Source organism: Carlito syrichta, unplaced genomic scaffold (genome assembly GCF_000164805.1).
Source record: "Carlito syrichta isolate Samal-C Ts95f unplaced genomic scaffold, Tarsius_syrichta-2.0.1 Scaffold302918, whole genome shotgun sequence".
NCBI lineage: Eukaryota > Metazoa > Chordata > Mammalia > Primates > Tarsiidae > Carlito > Carlito syrichta.
The window spans coordinates 350,918-368,616 of record NW_007247014.1 but is presented as its reverse complement, the minus strand read 5'-3'; the positions used below and the strand labels follow the sequence as shown (position 1 = coordinate 368,616).

At 42.5% G+C, this 17,699-nt stretch overlaps 1 protein-coding gene across 7 annotated transcripts in view; it reads left to right on the top strand.

The window, feature by feature from the left end:
- The window catches only part of TRIM9 (tripartite motif containing 9), a 131,656-nt gene that overhangs the window by 64,185 nt on the left and 49,772 nt on the right, over positions 1-17,699 (top strand). For all 7 annotated transcript variants that reach the window (XR_504242.2, XR_504243.2, XM_008057273.2 and 4 more), the window contains exons 2-3: positions 9,125-9,220; positions 11,851-11,973. Coding sequence is in view for 5 of the 7 variants with exons in the window: in XM_008057273.2 (XP_008055464.1) it covers positions 9,125-9,220; positions 11,851-11,973 (219 nt within the window). In the remaining 2 variants the exon portion in view is untranslated. The remainder of the gene's footprint in view (positions 1-9,124; positions 9,221-11,850; positions 11,974-17,699) is intronic.

Below are 17,699 nucleotides of genomic sequence, written 5' to 3'. Positions count from 1 at the left end.
ATGTTGAGGTGCATCTCCATGTTGATGGATCGTACCAGGCCGCAGCACAAAAAAACCAACATCTCTTCCCAACTCAGTTTCCATGGTGTCATTTTGGTAGCCTAAAATCAACCGTATATTTACACCACAGATATTGTCAAACACTGCAAATAAAAGTTTGTATTTGTCTTCAGAACAGGTTTATCAGCATCTCACTGATTCTTTCGACAAAGAAGAGCAAAAGAGTTAGTAGAAATCACAATGCCTCTTCAGGCAAAAGCAAGTCATATGTTTAAGGATGACAACAGGGCAGGGACACAGGCTCAATCTCTAGGTGGCACTGCAAGTCATGTGACAAAAGTGGGGAAAAAGCAAATCGTTGTGAACAATTCTACAATCCACACAACTATCCAAATAATTATAGTTGACCAAGCCCAAGTTGGGACAGGTGGTATGACACAAGGGTTTTAATGATTTATTTATGTATATTTTAACATTATTCTTATTATAAAAATAGTGTCAGTTGGGTATCTCTTATCCAAAATGCTTAGGACCAGAAGTGTTTTGAGTTTCAGATCTTTTTTGGATTCTGAAATATTTGCATTATACTTACCAATTAAAGCATCCCTAATCCAAAAATCCAAAATCCAAAATGCTCCAAAATGTGAAACTTTTTGAACACTGGCAGATGTTCTTTGGAGCATTTCTGATTTTGAATTTTCAGATTAGGTATACTCAACCTGTACTACTTATTGAAATTTTGCAATATGCCAGGCATTGGCATTGTGTAAAAGAAAGTTGCATACCTGATTTGATATAGTCCTCATCATAGTCCTGGGATGAGGGTGCTATTATTATACCCATGTTGCAGATGAGGAAACTGAACAGATGAGGAAGCTTAGTGTTTTAGATTGGGTTCCTTGGACACAGACTCTGAGAGTGTTGCATAAGGAGGATTAGTTGTTGCGTGCTCTTGGTGCATCTACCTGTAAGGAAGTGAGGAAGCCAAGATTGAATTGAGGCCGCGGTTGACCAGCAGTGGCCTCAGCCAATCCTAGTGGAAGTTCTGTAGCTGGAATCGTTCTTTAGGGTTGTCCCAACATTGAGGCAAAGGGGTCCCAGCCATTCACTGGCTCTGGGACACCCCCAAAAGAGGGCATAGCCTTCAGCAAGGCAGTCAGTTCCCTGTGGCCAAGAGCAATTCCTACTGTGTTCTTTCAGCAGTTAATATTCCCTGCAGCTGGGAAGATAGTCTTTTTTAAAACATATTTTATTTTAAAGATGTGGGGCACAATTCAGGATTAGGTATACAAGTGGACATCGTACAGATAAAGTTTGGGCCTTCCTTTGGTCCTCACTTTGCCTAGTTTGAGATCAGGTACCCTTATTGATGCTGTTCCCTCCCCACACCCCCAACCCACCCCCACTTCTGCCCTATTCCCCAGGCACCAGCAGAATCCCTTTCTTATAGTAGTATGGTAAATGTTCTGGGTCCACTTGTGAGTGAGAACATGTGGTACTCTGTTATTTGTTTCTGTGATAGATCACTGAGTATGATAGACTCTAAATCCAGAATAAATAGTCCTTAAGAGAGGATGTTGAGTAGAGCACCACACTGTCCACTACAGTTTGGTAAGATGTCTATGAGCAGTAAAGTGCTATAATTTAAATCCAAACCTCTCTGACTTTAAAGTCTGTCCTCTTAACTCCAATGCCACATTGGTTCTCATTGCCCTGTCTATCCGATTCAATTGCTACTATCTGACAGAATAATGGCATTTCTGATACATCTTTATGGTTTAAAGAGTGAATGTTTGGATTCAAATTGTTGTGTTTTTTTTTTAAAAAAAAAAAAAGGAGGTTAATGGCACTATGCATTAGGTTTTAGTGTGAATATTTGTATGCTTGTGTATGCAGGTCTAGCAATGAAGAATGAGAAAGGGGATTGTATGTAACAGTGTGTTCGATTAAAAGCACATGGAGCCCTCGCCTTCTTTCTGCCCTCCACATAGCTCGTAGAATCAGGTTCACAACAAAAACGGTACGATTTTTTTTAAATGTGAAAGGTGTGCCAGCTTAGGTGGGGGAAGTTTCTCTCTCATGATGTGCTCCCTCCCTTACTCTTCAAGGTAACCTGCACCTGCCAAAGGGTCAGCCAATCGCCCGGCGATTGCCCAGCTCTCCCTGGGCCAGAGCCAGGGCTAGCAACTGTCAAAGACAAATCGAGCTGGACATTAGTTAAAGTAATCAGCACAGATTTTCATCAGTAATATTTGTCACAATAGGGAAAAGAGTATAACCTGAACTGGACTCAACTTCAATTCTTATAGAGCTAACTGGGCGCTTTAAAGGCAGAATGGGGAATAGGGAGGAGGTCAGCAGGAGCTCAATCTCAGAAACGAACAATTACAAAGATCAGGAAGGGAAACTATATAAGCTAACTGGCACTTACAGGCGCCTACCTGCCCACAGAGACTGAGACACAGAGTCCCTGTCTTCAGTACTGGGTGGAACAGGCAGAGCATTCTTTTTGCAGCCTTGAGTTTCCTTAGGCAGGCACTTTAAGGGAGGCTGGCTTCATCTTATGGATTCCCTTCTGAGCTCTTAGAAACCGTGTTAGTGATTATTCAAGTTTTTATAAGCCAAGGTGAAGGCCTCCTTAAAAAGAGGGTTCAGAGGAGTCTAGATGAGAAACGCCCTCAAAGGGAAACGTTTTGCCAATGTGGAAGAGGTGAAACAAGAATGGCAGAAGCACTAAAAGGCATCAAAATTAACACGTTTAAAAACTGTTTTGAGCGGTGGAAAAAGCATCTTGATAGGTGTGCTGCATCAAACGGAGAATACTTTGAAGGTGACCAAAGTTTAAGCATGTAAGAATAAAGACACAATTTTTTATTAAAAAAAAAAATTGGGGGAGGTTGGGTCCCTCGTACATTCTTACACACTTATATACTCTTATACTCACACACACACATACACTTCCATACACTCACATGCATATACTCACACACACACACACACACACACACACACACACACACACACACCTTGTACCCAGACTGTGTGCTACAATTCCTAGGCCAGCTACTCATTTTGCAGATCACAACTTGTTCACTGCCCCAACCCAGCTGGGCTCAGAGACAGATTGGCATCTCCAGAATTCCTACCCATCCAACTATAGTGAGCTGGGGTTGGGGCAGACACAGAATGTCCCACCACTGGAGAAACCAGAGGAGAGACCCCTTCTTGCAGGCAGGAAGGGTTCAGGTAGGAAGAATATAAATTTTGCCTAAGAGGCTATCAGTACCCTTGGACAGCTCAGCTTGATGGTTGCCCAAGTACTAGTCACTCAATGAGTTCTTCTTCCTTTACCTCATTCTCCCTCCGCCAATCTCTGCCCATGATCTCAGATAAAGCTGGCACTGGACTTTAATCCAAAGTTTCTTCCCCTCTGCCATGAGACTCCTCTCTTTGATGGGGGTCTTTTTCAACTCACCAAAAAACTTTATGCAGGAAAGCAGAAGTTGAACATTTCATAGGCTAACTAGTCATGCTATCATTTACATATTATCTGACTACTAAGCATAATCAGATTTCCTCAAAATCAGTCATAAGCCCCTCATCAGTTCACCTTCTCTGGTTGTACATGTTCTCACTGTAGGTTATTTGTGTTCCTTCCTGCAAGCATGAGAGAACTATTTCTTCAGGATGCTGGTGCAAAGAGCATGACTTTGCCATCAGATGAGGATTTGTGTTCTGCCTGTTCATATGTGAACAGTATAAACTCAGGTGTATCCTCTCAGCACCTCTTCAAAATGGCAACTGGGATTACATTGAAAGCACCCATCAGGGTTCTTGGTTATAAGAAATGACCATTGTAACTATTAGAATGTTTTGTTTGTTTGATTTTTAAGTTGGAGTCTCACTCTGTCACCCAGGTTGGAATGCAGTGACACGCTGCTCATGGCCGCTGCAGTCTTGACTTGCTGGACTCAGGAGATCCTTCTACCTCAACCTTTCAAGTAGCTGGAACTACAGGCACATTTCACCATACCTGACTAATTTTTTGATTTACTGTAGAGATGAGGTCTCATCAAGTTGCCCAGGCTGGTCTTGAACCCCTGGGCTCAGGCAGTCCTCTCTCCTCTGCCTCCCAAAGTGCTAGGATTACAGGCTTGAGCCACCTTGCTGTTACTTTCTAATTATACAACGCCAGTAACATAATGAGACGCAAAAATCAATATGTCAACAGAAAAATTATTCTCCTGGGGGGGGGCCTTCCTTCAGAATTCCATGGCATCAGTGGTCACTTTCCTACTGTGTTTTGTGTCTGTCTTTGGACCTAGGAAGGAGGTGGCATGGGCTTAGGCTCCTGGCATACAAATGGCATACCAAAGCTGCAGCACACACAAAGATGGCATACACAAAGATGCAGCACCAGCAGATGCTCCATGCCCAGGGAGGCAGCACAGTTGCTTTCTGGGCCATCAAGCTTCCATTGCTGGTTGGACGCCTCATCTGTTTCATACCGACTCGTTGGTTGACACTTCTGACCCATCCTGTGCCTGTAACTTCAGATCCCAGATACCAGTATGCTTCCTTTCATTTGTCCCAGTTTTTCTTCATCCAATATTCAGAGTCAATTGAGGGGAAAAGGACACGTGAGTAATGAGTGCAGCAGGGAAAGGAAAGGAGAGACAGCCTCTGTCTGCTCAGCAGCTTGGATGGATGCACGGGTAAGTCAGGAGTTGGTCAGGATGGATTGGATTCCTGACCTGTGTGCTGAGTTTGAGAAATAGGTTCCGAAACATCCTCCCAGGTTGAGCTCCTGATCTCTTCTAGAGAAGCAAGGGGGGCCAGGATCAGTAGGAGGGAAGGAGAGGCACAGTTCTTTGTCCCTCTCCTTCAAGTTTGAAAAGCATGTCATCCTTCTGGGATATCTTGGCTATTCCAAGCATGCTTCGAGCCAAGAACAACATAGGCGCTTGGTCAGTGCTCCTGCTGCTGTATCATTTTCCACTCTCATTCACTCTCTGATCATGACACCTTTTCTGTATATTAGAAAACAAATAACCAAGAAATCTGAATGCCCTTGCGTAGACATTGTAGGCAGCTTTTAGAACCAAACCCTTCTCCCTCTAATGACTCCAGGAACAGTCAGCAATGCCATGATGAAACTACCAGGGAAGGGAGCAGAGGAGGGAACACACCTCCTTAGTAAGGGTACTGATCACAAACCAGGTGACCTGGGGACCAAAGTGAGGCCCAAACTTTATCTGTATAATGACCATTTGTATACGTAGCCCTGAATTGTACCACGTCTTTAAAATAAAAATTAAAATATTTAAAATAAAATAAAGAGGAAAATAAAAAAGCACACTACATATTTGCATCTTCAGAGTCTGATCATAAATTTCCAGGGCTGCTGTCTGGTCCTGAATACAGAACATCTCTGTTAGCACAGAGCAGGAATCTAAATGCTTCTGGGAAACAAAATCGGCCAATAATAATGTTCTTCTATCAGATGTAGCTTATAAATGTGATCAAAAGACTGCCCTATGAAAGCAATGCACGTATAAATCCTTACAATGAAAGCACTTTTAGTGATAAATCATTTTCCAGGATTTTTTTCATTGTTCTCTTGTTCAATTTCTACAAGTGGAAAAAGCTTAAGAGAATGGCTTCTAGATCATTATCTTATCATGCAGTTGTTTATCAAATACCAGAGCAATCATTAGCCAGACAGAAGGTATTCTCGGAATTGAACATAGACACAAAAAGAGGAAATCTGGAAATAAATTGATTTTTGCAGTTCACTTACTGCTTTGTTATATAAAATCCTGGGAGTGGATGGGGCCAGCACTCTTTGTCTACTACTGAATTATTTTTTTCTAAGCATACAGCAGCACCCGATCAAGAAATCTTTATGGGTGTTGTCTGACATACATTATACACAATTCATTGCAAGATTAGAATACAAGATATCAGGTATAATAGCTTCACTTCTTGTAGCCAAATGAATTTGGTTTCTGTACTCAAACCTCCAAGTGTGTGGGTTTTTTCTCTTTTTTTATTCTTTTATTTTAAATGTAGGGTACAATTCATGATTAGGTGTACAAATGATCATCATACAGGTAAAGTTTGGGCCTCCCTTTGGTCCCCACTCTGCCTGGTTTGAGATCAGGTACCCCTATTGATGTCGTGTCCTCCCCCCCACCCTCGCCCCAGCAGTATCCCGCTACTGCCAACCCCTTTCTTATGGTATTATGGTAAATGTTCAGGGTCTGCTTATGAATGAGAACATGTGGTACTCTGTTCTTTGTTTCTGGGCTAGATCACTGAGTGTGATAGACTCTAAATCCATCCAAGTTGCTGCAAAGTCCATATGCTTGTCCTTCTTTATAGCTGCATAATACTCCATTGGGTATCTGTACCATTTTTTTTTTATCAAGTCCAGGTGTGGTTATTCAGCAAACGTTTACTTATTCAGGAGAGTGGGGGGGGAGAGAGGCGTTCTAAATAATAATGTTTTTTAAAATCTTTTGTTCTTCAAAATCTGTCTCTCGTTTTATTGTCTGCTCTTCCAAATGAGACCCCTTTTCACTCCTTTATACCCTGGGCTCCTGGAAGTAGCTCTTGAGGAGAAACTTTTACCCCAAATGTAGCTGCGACCCCATAACAAAGACGTGAGCTGCCCTTTTGCAACTATAGGCTGACTTTGTGCCTTTTTCTACTCAGTTGTGTTGGTCTCGTCTCCTGGAATCTGAGTACATAGAGCAAAGTAGAGTGATCAAAGATATTCTCCAGCAGACACATGCAGTTCCAGGAATCCCTCCCGCCAACAGATGTTTGTGTGAGCAGAAACAAAGAAAGTGAACAGGAATTGGTGCTGGCCAACATTTATTAAGTACTCATCATGCCCTATGCCCAGGCGGGGATCTGGGCTGTAGATATAATGTCTCATGCAATGCCCATGACATGCAAGAGCAGTATTATTCTTCTCATGCTACAGATGAGGTAAAACTATGCACAAAGGGTTGAGCAGTCAGTAACTGACAGCATTTCTGAATTCAAAATAGTTCCCTTAACCACTACCCTTTACTAGCTTTCACATTGATTAATGCATTCAACCCTTACAATCACCCCACCACAAAGTATTATTATGCTTCCCATTTTTCCATTGGAGTAATCCTGGCAGAGATAACTTTCTCAAGGACACACTTAGTAAGGGACACAGCGAGAATCAGAACATTTTCAAAGCCTGTATTTTTTTTTTCCTACCATCCCACATTGCTCCCACCAAGCATTTGGCAGGTCTTGCTATATAAAGAGAATCAGTGCGCAACTTTGTATTTAATAAGGTAAATATGAGAGAGACAAACATTCACAGGACCAAGAGATATAATTTTAAAAGTATGTCCTTTGACTAAAAGGAAAAGGTAGGTGATGCAGCATTGTGTTGGCAAGCAGAATGGGCTTTAGTTTTTAAAAAGGCAGTGGGGGAGCCGGGCTCGGTGGCTCAGCCTGTAATCCCGCGCCTTTGGGAGGCTGAGGTGAGTGGATTACCTGAGCCTGCGCGTTCGAGACCCGCCTGGGTAGCGAGACCTCATCTCTACAATAAATCAAAAAATCAGCCGGGCGTGGTAGCGCATGCCTGTAATTCTAGCTACTTGGAAAGCTGAGGCGGAAGGATCGCCGGAGCCCAGCAGGTCGAGGCTGCGGTGGCTGGGAGCGGCCACTGCACTCCAGTCTGGGCCACAGAGTGAGACTCCAACTCAAAATAAATAAATAAATAAATAAAAATAAAAAGGCAGTGGGGGAAAGGGAGTCTGTCTCTGTACATGAGGGATGGAAGGATAGGCCCAGGCTACTAGGAGGAGGAATTTTGAATCAAGTACAGTGATAATGACTGCTAACAATGGAAAACTCCAGAACAGGGACTTAAATAGGAGTTTGGTTTTTTTTCACATAACAAGAAACCTAGTGTTGGCAGACTTCAGCTGCTCAAAGATGCCATCAGGACCCGACTGCTTTACTGTCCACCCTGCCACCCATAGCTGTTGGCCTTCTCCTCATGAGTCAGAAAGCATCACATCCATCATAAAGTTAGGGACCAAAGGAGAGAGGCTGTGCCAGCCACACCAGTTCCATGTCAGCAGAAAAGCAAAAGTTGGGCTGGGCATAGAGTCTCAGGCCTGTAATTCCAGCACTCTGGTCGGCAGAGGCAGGAGGAGGATTGCTTCAGACCAGGAGTTTGAGACCAACCTGGACAATATCATGAGACATCATCTCTACAAAATATCTTTTTAAAAAAATTAGCTGAGGCTGGTGGCCTGCACCGATAGTCCCAGCTACTCAGGAGGCTGAGGAAGGAGGATTGCTTAAGCCCAAGAGTTGAAGGCTGCTGTGAGCTATGATTGTGCCACTGCAATCTAGCCTAGGCAACAGAGCAAGACCCTGTCTCTAAAAATTTTTTAAAAGGAAGAAAAGCAAAAACTTTCTCATCCGCCCCCCTCATCCCCTAGATGACTTCCACTTAGGTTTCATGGATCAGCAACATGCGCCACATCAGCAGACAGGGAGGCTGGAAAAGTAAGTGCCTTCCTGGACACCTTGCCTCCCCAGCAGAATTGCATCCCCACATGGGCATAGCAGAGTGGGAAGTCAGAAGTCGGTTTAGGAGACGAGCGTGGAGGAGTTAGGGCAACAGGACTGCACTCAGGAGAAGAAGGAGACACTGATGGTATGGGAAGTAGAAAGTCATCTTCCCCTGTGTCATCACATGCAAGCAGCTCTAGAGCATCACGCCAGTACCTCACGCTTCCTTCCTTCGTCTTGTTCTTGACTCTCTTCATCCTTTCTTCTCCAATCCGAGACCTTCGGCTCTTTAGACTAAATAATGTTGATACTAATGAGTTCACGGCTCTCCAGAGGAAAAAACGCCACAGTAGCCCATTGTTACCAGACACCGCTATTCCTGGAAACTGTATGTGCACGTGTCAGCTAGAATGCCTGGCCTCCACCACAAGGATGCTGAGGAGGCTGATACTGTCCGGGTTTGGGTCTCCCTGAGAGCAAGACCCCGGATGACCTCGTTGCCACTTCCCATGATTAGAGCTCCAAGGCTTCCCTCTTTGTCTTGCAGAGCCAGCTCTCCCAGGCGCTGAACGGACTGTCCGACAGGGCCAAAGAAGCCAAGGAGTTTCTTGTGCAGCTCCGCAACATGGTGCAACAGATCCAGGTACCCATGGCGCCTGGGACACACGGGAAACCCTGGGGGCTGATCAGGTGTCTCTGGAGTGGGGGAGTTTGTTTCTTGTATTTGTAGATGTTGTAGAATCATGTCTTGTTACTTTTTTCTGCTGAATCTTCGGGCCAATTCAAACCTATCCCTTTTTAAGGTGTCTCCCTTTTGCCAACAAGCCAGAAACACAACCTGATTTTCCAGGTCGTTCCTGTCTCTCGTACTGAGGTCCTAATGCTGTTCTCACTGAGTATTCAGAAAGAGGCCTATTTCTTTGTGGATTCAGGGTCATTATTGCTGAGTTTTTTCTAAACCCTATAGTTTGCCAAAAGACCTTGTAATAATTATATCTTATCTAATAGCAACAGGTCACATTCTCTCTCCCCCCCCCCACCCTTCTCTCTCTCTTTAAATTGGAGTCTCACTCTGTTGCTCAGCTGGAGTGCTGTGGCATGATCATGGCTCACTGTAGCCTTGATCTCTTGCGCTCAAGAGATCCTTCCACCTCAGCCTTCTGGGTAACTGGAAATATACATGCCACCACACCTGGATTTTTTTTTTTTTTTTTTTGTAGAGACAAGGTCTTGCTATGTTGCCCAGGCTGGTCTTGAATTCCTAGGCTCAAGCAACCCTCCAACCTTGGCCTCCCAAAGTGCTGGGATTACAGGAACGAACCGCCACACCTGACCACATTTTCTCTTATTGTTTCTTTTTTCCTTTCTTTCCTTCCTTTCTTCTTTCCTTCTGTTTTTCCTTTCTTCCTTTTTTTCTTCCTTCCTGATCCATAATAATGCTTATCTTCTACTTAGATACTTGAATATTTTCAACTATTATCCCTTAGTGATTATAATTTCAGATTGCTTTATCTGGACACAATGACTAGCCATTCAACCAGCATTTGAGAGCTCATAAATTTTCTACTCTAGCTAAAGGGGAAACACCGTAAACTGCATGAGTTGCTAAAATAATGACCCTCTGCACTGTTTAGCATTCTTGTGCTTTGAGGTTTGCTCACAGAAATAACCTTAGCTCTGGCCTCCAGTAAATTAGTTTCCTAAGTTAATATTTCGCCATGTCAAGGCAGAAATGGATTTTTAAAGGTAAGCCAGGCTTTTTACACACTGATTTCTTTGCCTTTTTTTTTTTTTTTTTTTGGCATGCATGCCCACGTTAAAACTTTTGCTTCCCTAACAACCTAACAGTTCTCTTTACTTCCTTCTGTTTTCCAAAGAAATAGAGTTGATCAATCAGGCCTTTCTTTGCTTTTGCTGGCAGAAAATGTGCAGCCCCAGGCTTGCCTCTGCCCTGGCCTCTGCATCAGACCAAAGCTTTCTTTCTGTTTGAAATCAGTGACAGAGCCTACAAGTGGAAGGCTTCCCCCAACTACCACCCCCAAATATTACCCTGTATGGGGCACAGAGAGCTCTTACGTGATGTTTTCCATGGGCCTTCTTTCAGAACTCAAAAGCAGTTACCATGAGAGGCAAAATTTAGCATTGCTCAAGCAATTACAAATGCTTACCTTGTACTAAGACCTTGCATTTGAAAATAGTTACCAAATACCTACCAGTCAATTATTATATAAAGAGACACAAGCCTTTATGACTTTGGGTGGGAATAAATCAAAATTTGAAAGGTTAAACTGTTCCTTCCTTGCCAGCTCCCTAAATTTACAGTATACTTGATTGGGTACTGTTTTTCAAGTGCTATTAATGTATATGTGAGTATTTAGCTTTCATTAGCTATAAATTACATTTTGTTTTCAGATTCTGGTTTAAGAATAGAAGTTGCGTATATAATTCATTGAAAGGATTATCTTTCACAAATCCTTATAATTCACTGAAATAATTGCTTTAAAGAAATGTCTGTGACACGTACAGATTTAAGTCAAATAAAAATGTTACATCCAGCATTTAATGTAAATATCATGGGGAAACTACTATTCATTTGGATGTAGCTGCCTTCTCCCACAAGCTATCGGTTCACATCTGATTTTTTACAGCAGGTTGATGCTTGTTACACACATTGATTGCCCTTAACTGCCTACTCAAGTTTGCAATTTGCTTTCCTTAATGAAAGGGGCAAGTACTTTGGCCCATTATTCTTATATCTTATAAACTTCTGTTGTCACTGGATTATTGTTTAATATTGAAAATGATTGTCATCCTATTTCATCTTTCTCCCCTTGAATTTAAAGACTCCTATGTCTCCTTCCTCAACAATACCTCACTCCCTCCCGGTAGCCTTTCTGAATGCCAACTTACACCACACAGAGCTGAACATATGTGGCCCCAAAGCATTCATGTACAACTCTACAAACTAAAGCTTTATTTTACTTAATATAATTTAAATTATAAAGATGACTCCCTTTGATAAAAATAAATGTAAGTGATAAATATTTATCCTTTTCGATCTAAATTTGAAGCCAAACACTACCACTATAGAGCAAAGTTTATCTGATTATATTAAAAAAAAAACCAAAAACCCAAATGTGCATTGCAGACAGAGTTCCTTTTCATTCCCTTCAGCAGGGATTCTGCCCCACATAGCAATTGGGGAACCCTGTTTTCTCTGGCAGCCTGAGACACCCAGTGCCTTGCAACTGAGAAATGTGCTCTGTCACTCAGGAGAACAGTGTGGAGTTTGAAGCCTGTCTGGTGGCCCAATGTGATGCCCTTATCGATGCCCTCAACAGAAGGAAAGCCCAGTTGCTGGCCCGTGTCAACAAGGAACATGAGCACAAGCTAAAGGTGAGTGATGTGAGTTGCAGGGAGGGCAGAAAGTCAATGAGCCAGGCTCCCAGAGTCTTTGATGGACAGGCTGCGAACATTCCCTTTTCTACACAGGAGGGCAGGATGCTCACAGCCTTGAATAGCCAGTGGTCTGGCCAGAAAGCAGCAGGCACACCCCTTCATTCACCCCCTACTCTTTCATTTACCTAACCAATGTTTGTTGAGTAACTCTTCTAAGCCAGGAATTGCTATGGGTGCAGGTGCAATAAATAAATCAGAACCCCTGCCTTCATGGGGCTTATATTCTACCAGGAGGGATAGACAGTAAGCAGGATAAGTGTCTAGTCCATTTTATGTTGATATAACACAATACCACAGACTTGGTAATTATAAAAAATAGAAGTCTATTTGGCTCATGGTTCTGGAGGCTGGGAAACCCAAGAGCATGGTGCCGGCATCTAGTGAGGCCCTTCATGCTGTATCATTCCACTGCAGAAGGCAGAAGGCAAGTGAGCATGGGAAACAGAGAGGGGATGGAGGCTGAACTTCATCCTTTTATCAGGAGCCCATTCCCATACTCACCCACTCCCCAGATAACAGCATTAATCCATTCATGAGGCCTCACGGCCTGATCACCTCTTAAAGACCCCAATTCTTATAATGGCAATTAAATTTCAACATGAGTTTTGAAGGAAATATTCAAACCATAGCAATAAGTAAGTAAAAGATGTTATGTTAATAAGTATGCTAATAAAAAACATGTATGTTAATAAAAAGTACTAAGAGAAATTTTAAAAGAAGGAAAGGGGGATGGTGAATACTGGAGATGGGGATTGAAATTTTAGGTACAGAGGCAAAAGGGTTATTTTTTTAAAAGGGTGTTTTTGAATTGGGAAATAAAATCTGCACTTTCTAGAAAACAAATAAGAATTGTCTTAACTTTCGAAGTGACCTTTACAACTGGACCTCTGTACAGACTTTTGTCCTCACACAGTGGAATCAATTGGTTGCAAGTATGGAACCCTATTGGCAAGACTGGTCCTCCTGGAGATACCTGATATCCCATCTATTGCCCTGTTGGAGCAGGGCAACAAGATGTGAGAGGAAGGGTGGGTGGATGGGAAGAGAGAAGCAGAAGGGAGTGCAGCAGTAAGCAAGCAGCCAAGGTCCACAGATGTGGTCAGCAAGCTTCAGGGTAGCTACCAGTGGGTGTGGGTGAGTGATGTGCGGTGTTGGCATGACATGGGGGTGAAGGGAGAAATGAGGCCTGACCATAGGTCTATAGTACTGAACAGGGACCAGGGGAAGGGACATGAAGGTGACTCAGAAGGGTCCTACTCTTACAGAACTTACATTCAGTGGAAGAGATAAGCCACACCCACCAATGACTCCAACACAGAAAGAGGGTGAATTTTCAAAAGACAAGTGGCCAGTACCATAAAAGTTGTGAGAAAGGCAAAGTTACTTGCAGCTAAAAGAGTCACAGAGCAGCTAATGAAAGAGTTGGCATCTGAGTAGCCCAAACTGTGGGAGTGTGTGTTAATGACCACCTACATTCTTGCCTGCAGGACTCAGCAAAGCTGTCTTGGAAGAAGGGTGATTAGCACAGTGTGCACTGCAGTCTTGCTCTACCCAGTTAGGCCTGAGGACCCAGGGATGTTTTCTGTGTCCATCACCTGCTCTAACATTATCAAAAGATTGTTGCTGAGCATGGTAGCTTACGTCTATAATCTCAGCCCTTTGGGAGGCTGAGGCAGGAGGATTGCTTGAATCCAGGAGTTCGAGACCAACCTGGGCAGCATAGTGAAACCTCATCTCTATAAAAAATCAAACAATTAGGTGGGTACAGTGGTACACTCCTGTATTCTCAGCAACTCACTGAGGTAAGTGAGGTGGAAGATTTGCCTGAGCCCAGGAGGTCGAGGCTGCAGTGAGCCATGATTGTGCCACTGTACTCCATCTTAGGCAACAGAGTGAAACTCCAACTCAAAAAAAAGAAAAAGAAAAAATATTTACACTATAGCCTTTCAATTTTAGCACCCTTCAGAAACCCAGACCTTTTATTGTTATGGCAGTTTTCAGAATATCATTTGAATCATATGCAACTATATAAAATAAAACCACAGATATCCTTGGGAAATGAACTGGACAGCTCACTGGCTCTGGGAAATGAACTGGACAGTTTTCCTTGCTAAATAGTGGACCAGCTGTTTAAGTACCTAGCCATAACCTTTTAACTTTCCCATAATGGAAATCTCTTTTTCAAAACGTGGACATGAACAGTTTGTGGTAAGTCATATGTTACCTATAGTGACAGCTGCAAGTTTCCTATATGGGAGAGACGTAAAGGCAGCGATCTGGAAGAGAAAAGGGACAGAAGATTGAGAAGGCATCACTTACCCACGTCAAAGAATGGCAGAAGGCATGAAAAGCCCTCATGCCCTCCTGCTTAGTACTACCTCTACGGGATGGAACTGTGTGAAAGTCAGCAAGGGACTGTGCTGCAGGATGCAGATATCAATTGCCCAATCCCGTGACTGTGTTCCCTGACGGTCCATCTGTCCCAGCCGGGCTGCCTGGCAGGGCACGTTGATGCATTGGGGGGGTGCTGAGCAGAGGCAGCTGTCTGCCCTCATCCCACCCTTCCCAGGCTGGAGTTCCCTGCCCCAGAACTCAAAGGCCCACAGGAACCAGAGACAGGTGGCTGGTTGTCCCTCCATGGCAGCAAAGCTCTTCTGTCTTCTGTCTTGAGAGATTCGTTTTTTCGATTGTATCTGTCACTGCTTCTGAAAGCCATCACCGATGCTGCTGCTGCTGCCTGCCATAACCACTAATCTGGGGCTCTGGGGCTCCCTCCCTCTTCCTGCCTCCCCCTTCCTTTTCCCTTTCTTGTCACTTTTGCTGCTACTCAGGTTGGTGAGAAAAGACTAGCCTTTTATAGACATCGCTTGCCAGCACAGTACTTCTTTCTGTCTTTGTTGGCTAACCCATCACTCACTGTCCTGCAAGGATAATCTTATGTTCTTCCGCTTCCCTTTGGCTGAGTTCACTGAGGGCCTGCTTTTTGCTGACAAAGAAGAGAGTTGTGTGTGTGTATTTTTCTGGCAACTTTCTCTTCTTGAGCAATCCAAAAAGCTAGGGATGCTGGAAAGCAAATGCGTATTGGCACAGTCTTTATAATCTACTCATGTCCCTCTCTGAAAGAACTGATTGCCCGAACAGATTTAACAGTTCTGGTTCTGAGGCGAGACGGAGCTGAGTGGGGAAGCATCCCGGTTTGGGTCCTAGAGACCAGGGTAAAGGACCCCCTTTATCCCTTGCTAGGACCCTCGCCGTGAGCAAGTCTATGGCTCAGTTTATTTCATCTGTGGGTAAAACAGAGTTAGAAGTAGTACTCACCTCACAGGACATTGTAAAGCACTTCACATAATCCTCAGTGAATATTAGCTACGATTACTGTTGTTATTATCATTGAGAGAATAACTGGAAATATGGTTTCAAACCAACACACTGAAGAAGTGTTTTCAGGGCTTGTTTTCCATAACACCATAGTTCACAGTAGAGAATTAGCTCATCCACTGGTAATATTATCTCAGAACCTAGGAGATTTTTTAGTAGCCTGAGTGTATAATTGATCATTCTGGAAAGCAGTTCATGAAAGTTTGGTGAACTATTTTTAAAAGCTAAAAAAGCAAAATGGCTTTGAGACTTATGCAGATGTGGCCATATTTTGGGAAAACTGTTTGAAATGCAAATTACAGTTAATACTATTCTGTGGTTTGAAAAAGTGCTGGGAGCCAAATATCTATTTTCAGGATGTGGTGAACTAAAGTAAATGTCAGAAAGCTACTGGAGGGAGAAAGTGTTTTTGAGCTTCCAAAAAATATATCTAATTCATATGTGGAACTACTTGAGCAATATTCCAGTAATCAGCACTAGAAACTGGACCCCTGGGATTTCATCCTTGTCTGTATGTTGTGTTAACATTCTTCCCAGATCTTTCTTAGCTAAGGAAAGCCTTAAGATTTTTTATCTATGATCCTTACAGGGAATTCGTGACAACATTTAAATTAAAATGTGTCATTAATTCGATCTATGCTTTTTTAAAAAAAAAAAACTTTACCCAAAGAAATATTTTTGTTTGTGTAACATTCACAATGTAAAGTAACTCTGAAATCATTTAAAGTGTGTTCATTTTGTAATGTTTTTGTATTTTACAAATATTGGTAATATTTTAGTATAAATTCATATATTGAGTAGTACGAGGTGATGTATATCTTTTAAGTTACCTTTTAACTCGAAGATCTTCTGAAAGAAAAGATGCTATAGTTATTCAAAATGATTCTGAACTGCAGAACAGCTTGCCATTTAGGTAGCAACAAAATTCCATTATAGCTCCCTCATAGACCTTGAATCCCTCCCTTGAATCCTTTGTACTTGATTATAAAATAAACATGCTGAGTTAGTTCAGGCCCACTTCTCCTCCATCAGAGGAAAGTGTCCCACCTGGCCCCAACTTTTCTTTAAAAAAAAAAAAGATTCTGGAAAAAAAGCTAATTTTTAATTTCCACATGTGGCTGATAAATTTAACATACTAACAAAATTATTTAACCAGGATGCTGAGGGGGTAGTAATAAAGCTTGCTGTGTTTTAGAGCTTTCATGTTTGCAGAAGGCTCCTATGTACCAATTGGTTATTTGTAGAACGCTTGACTTTGAGTCTGGTGTACCATTGGGTTTTGTTAGAATCATTACCATTATGTTTATTGTTATCTTTGTTACTCTTTACTATGTATTGCCTGTTACAGTCCCACCATGTTTACAAAAAATCATATATTTGACTATACCATTGAGTACAAATTTAAATTATGAATATTATTGGCTTGTGAACTGCTTACTTCAGCTATTTCGCCAGTGCTTCAAAACAAAAAGATAATCTTTTGACTCAGATGAAAGAGAGAAAAAATGAAGAGAAGGAGGGAGGGAGGAAAGAAGCAAAAGAAGAGGAAGGGTGAAGGTATACAGGGAAGGAAGGTCTAGAAAACAGAGAGAGGAAGGGAAAACCTGCCCTGGTTCATAGATAGTTTTAAAAGAATTAAGTAAAATTTGACTGGTTATAGCCATTCTTTCATACTAGAAAGAAAAAGGAACCAATTCAAGCCAATAACTAGCCCAATTCAAATAAAAGTAATTGCAAAGACTTCAGTTAGTCTATTACAATGAAAGTATTTGGAAAAATTAGGTGCATTAGAACAACCTGAAACTTTCGACTGCCCTCAGCAGACATCTGTAGGAGCCAATTCTAATCATTTAATCACAATTATGATTAATGACAAGCCCATCATTAATGAGGAATTCTCTTCAGAGTTTCATCTGGCAAGTTCTATGGTCTTCTACTTCCCACCATGTTGGAAAACAAAAGTCACAAGAGAGCCTGGATGGCATAGAGTGCTCGGGGTCCCCATGGAATCAGGAGAAAGCCACCACACACAGCTGGGGCTCTCCTTGACACACCCTTGAACACCCCCCTACTCACTTTGGCGATGCCAATGAAGGGTAGTCACAGAACTTCTTTATTGCCATTTGCCTAAACCCAGTTAAGGGTGAACTCCTTACCTCTCCAGAAGGCACCTAACTCAAACTTTGAAGACGATGGAGTGATCCACTGTACTTTACTCCACCTCATATTCTACAAAAACACTGTTTTGCATCAGTTTTATTGCAACCCATCATCAATGGTCAATG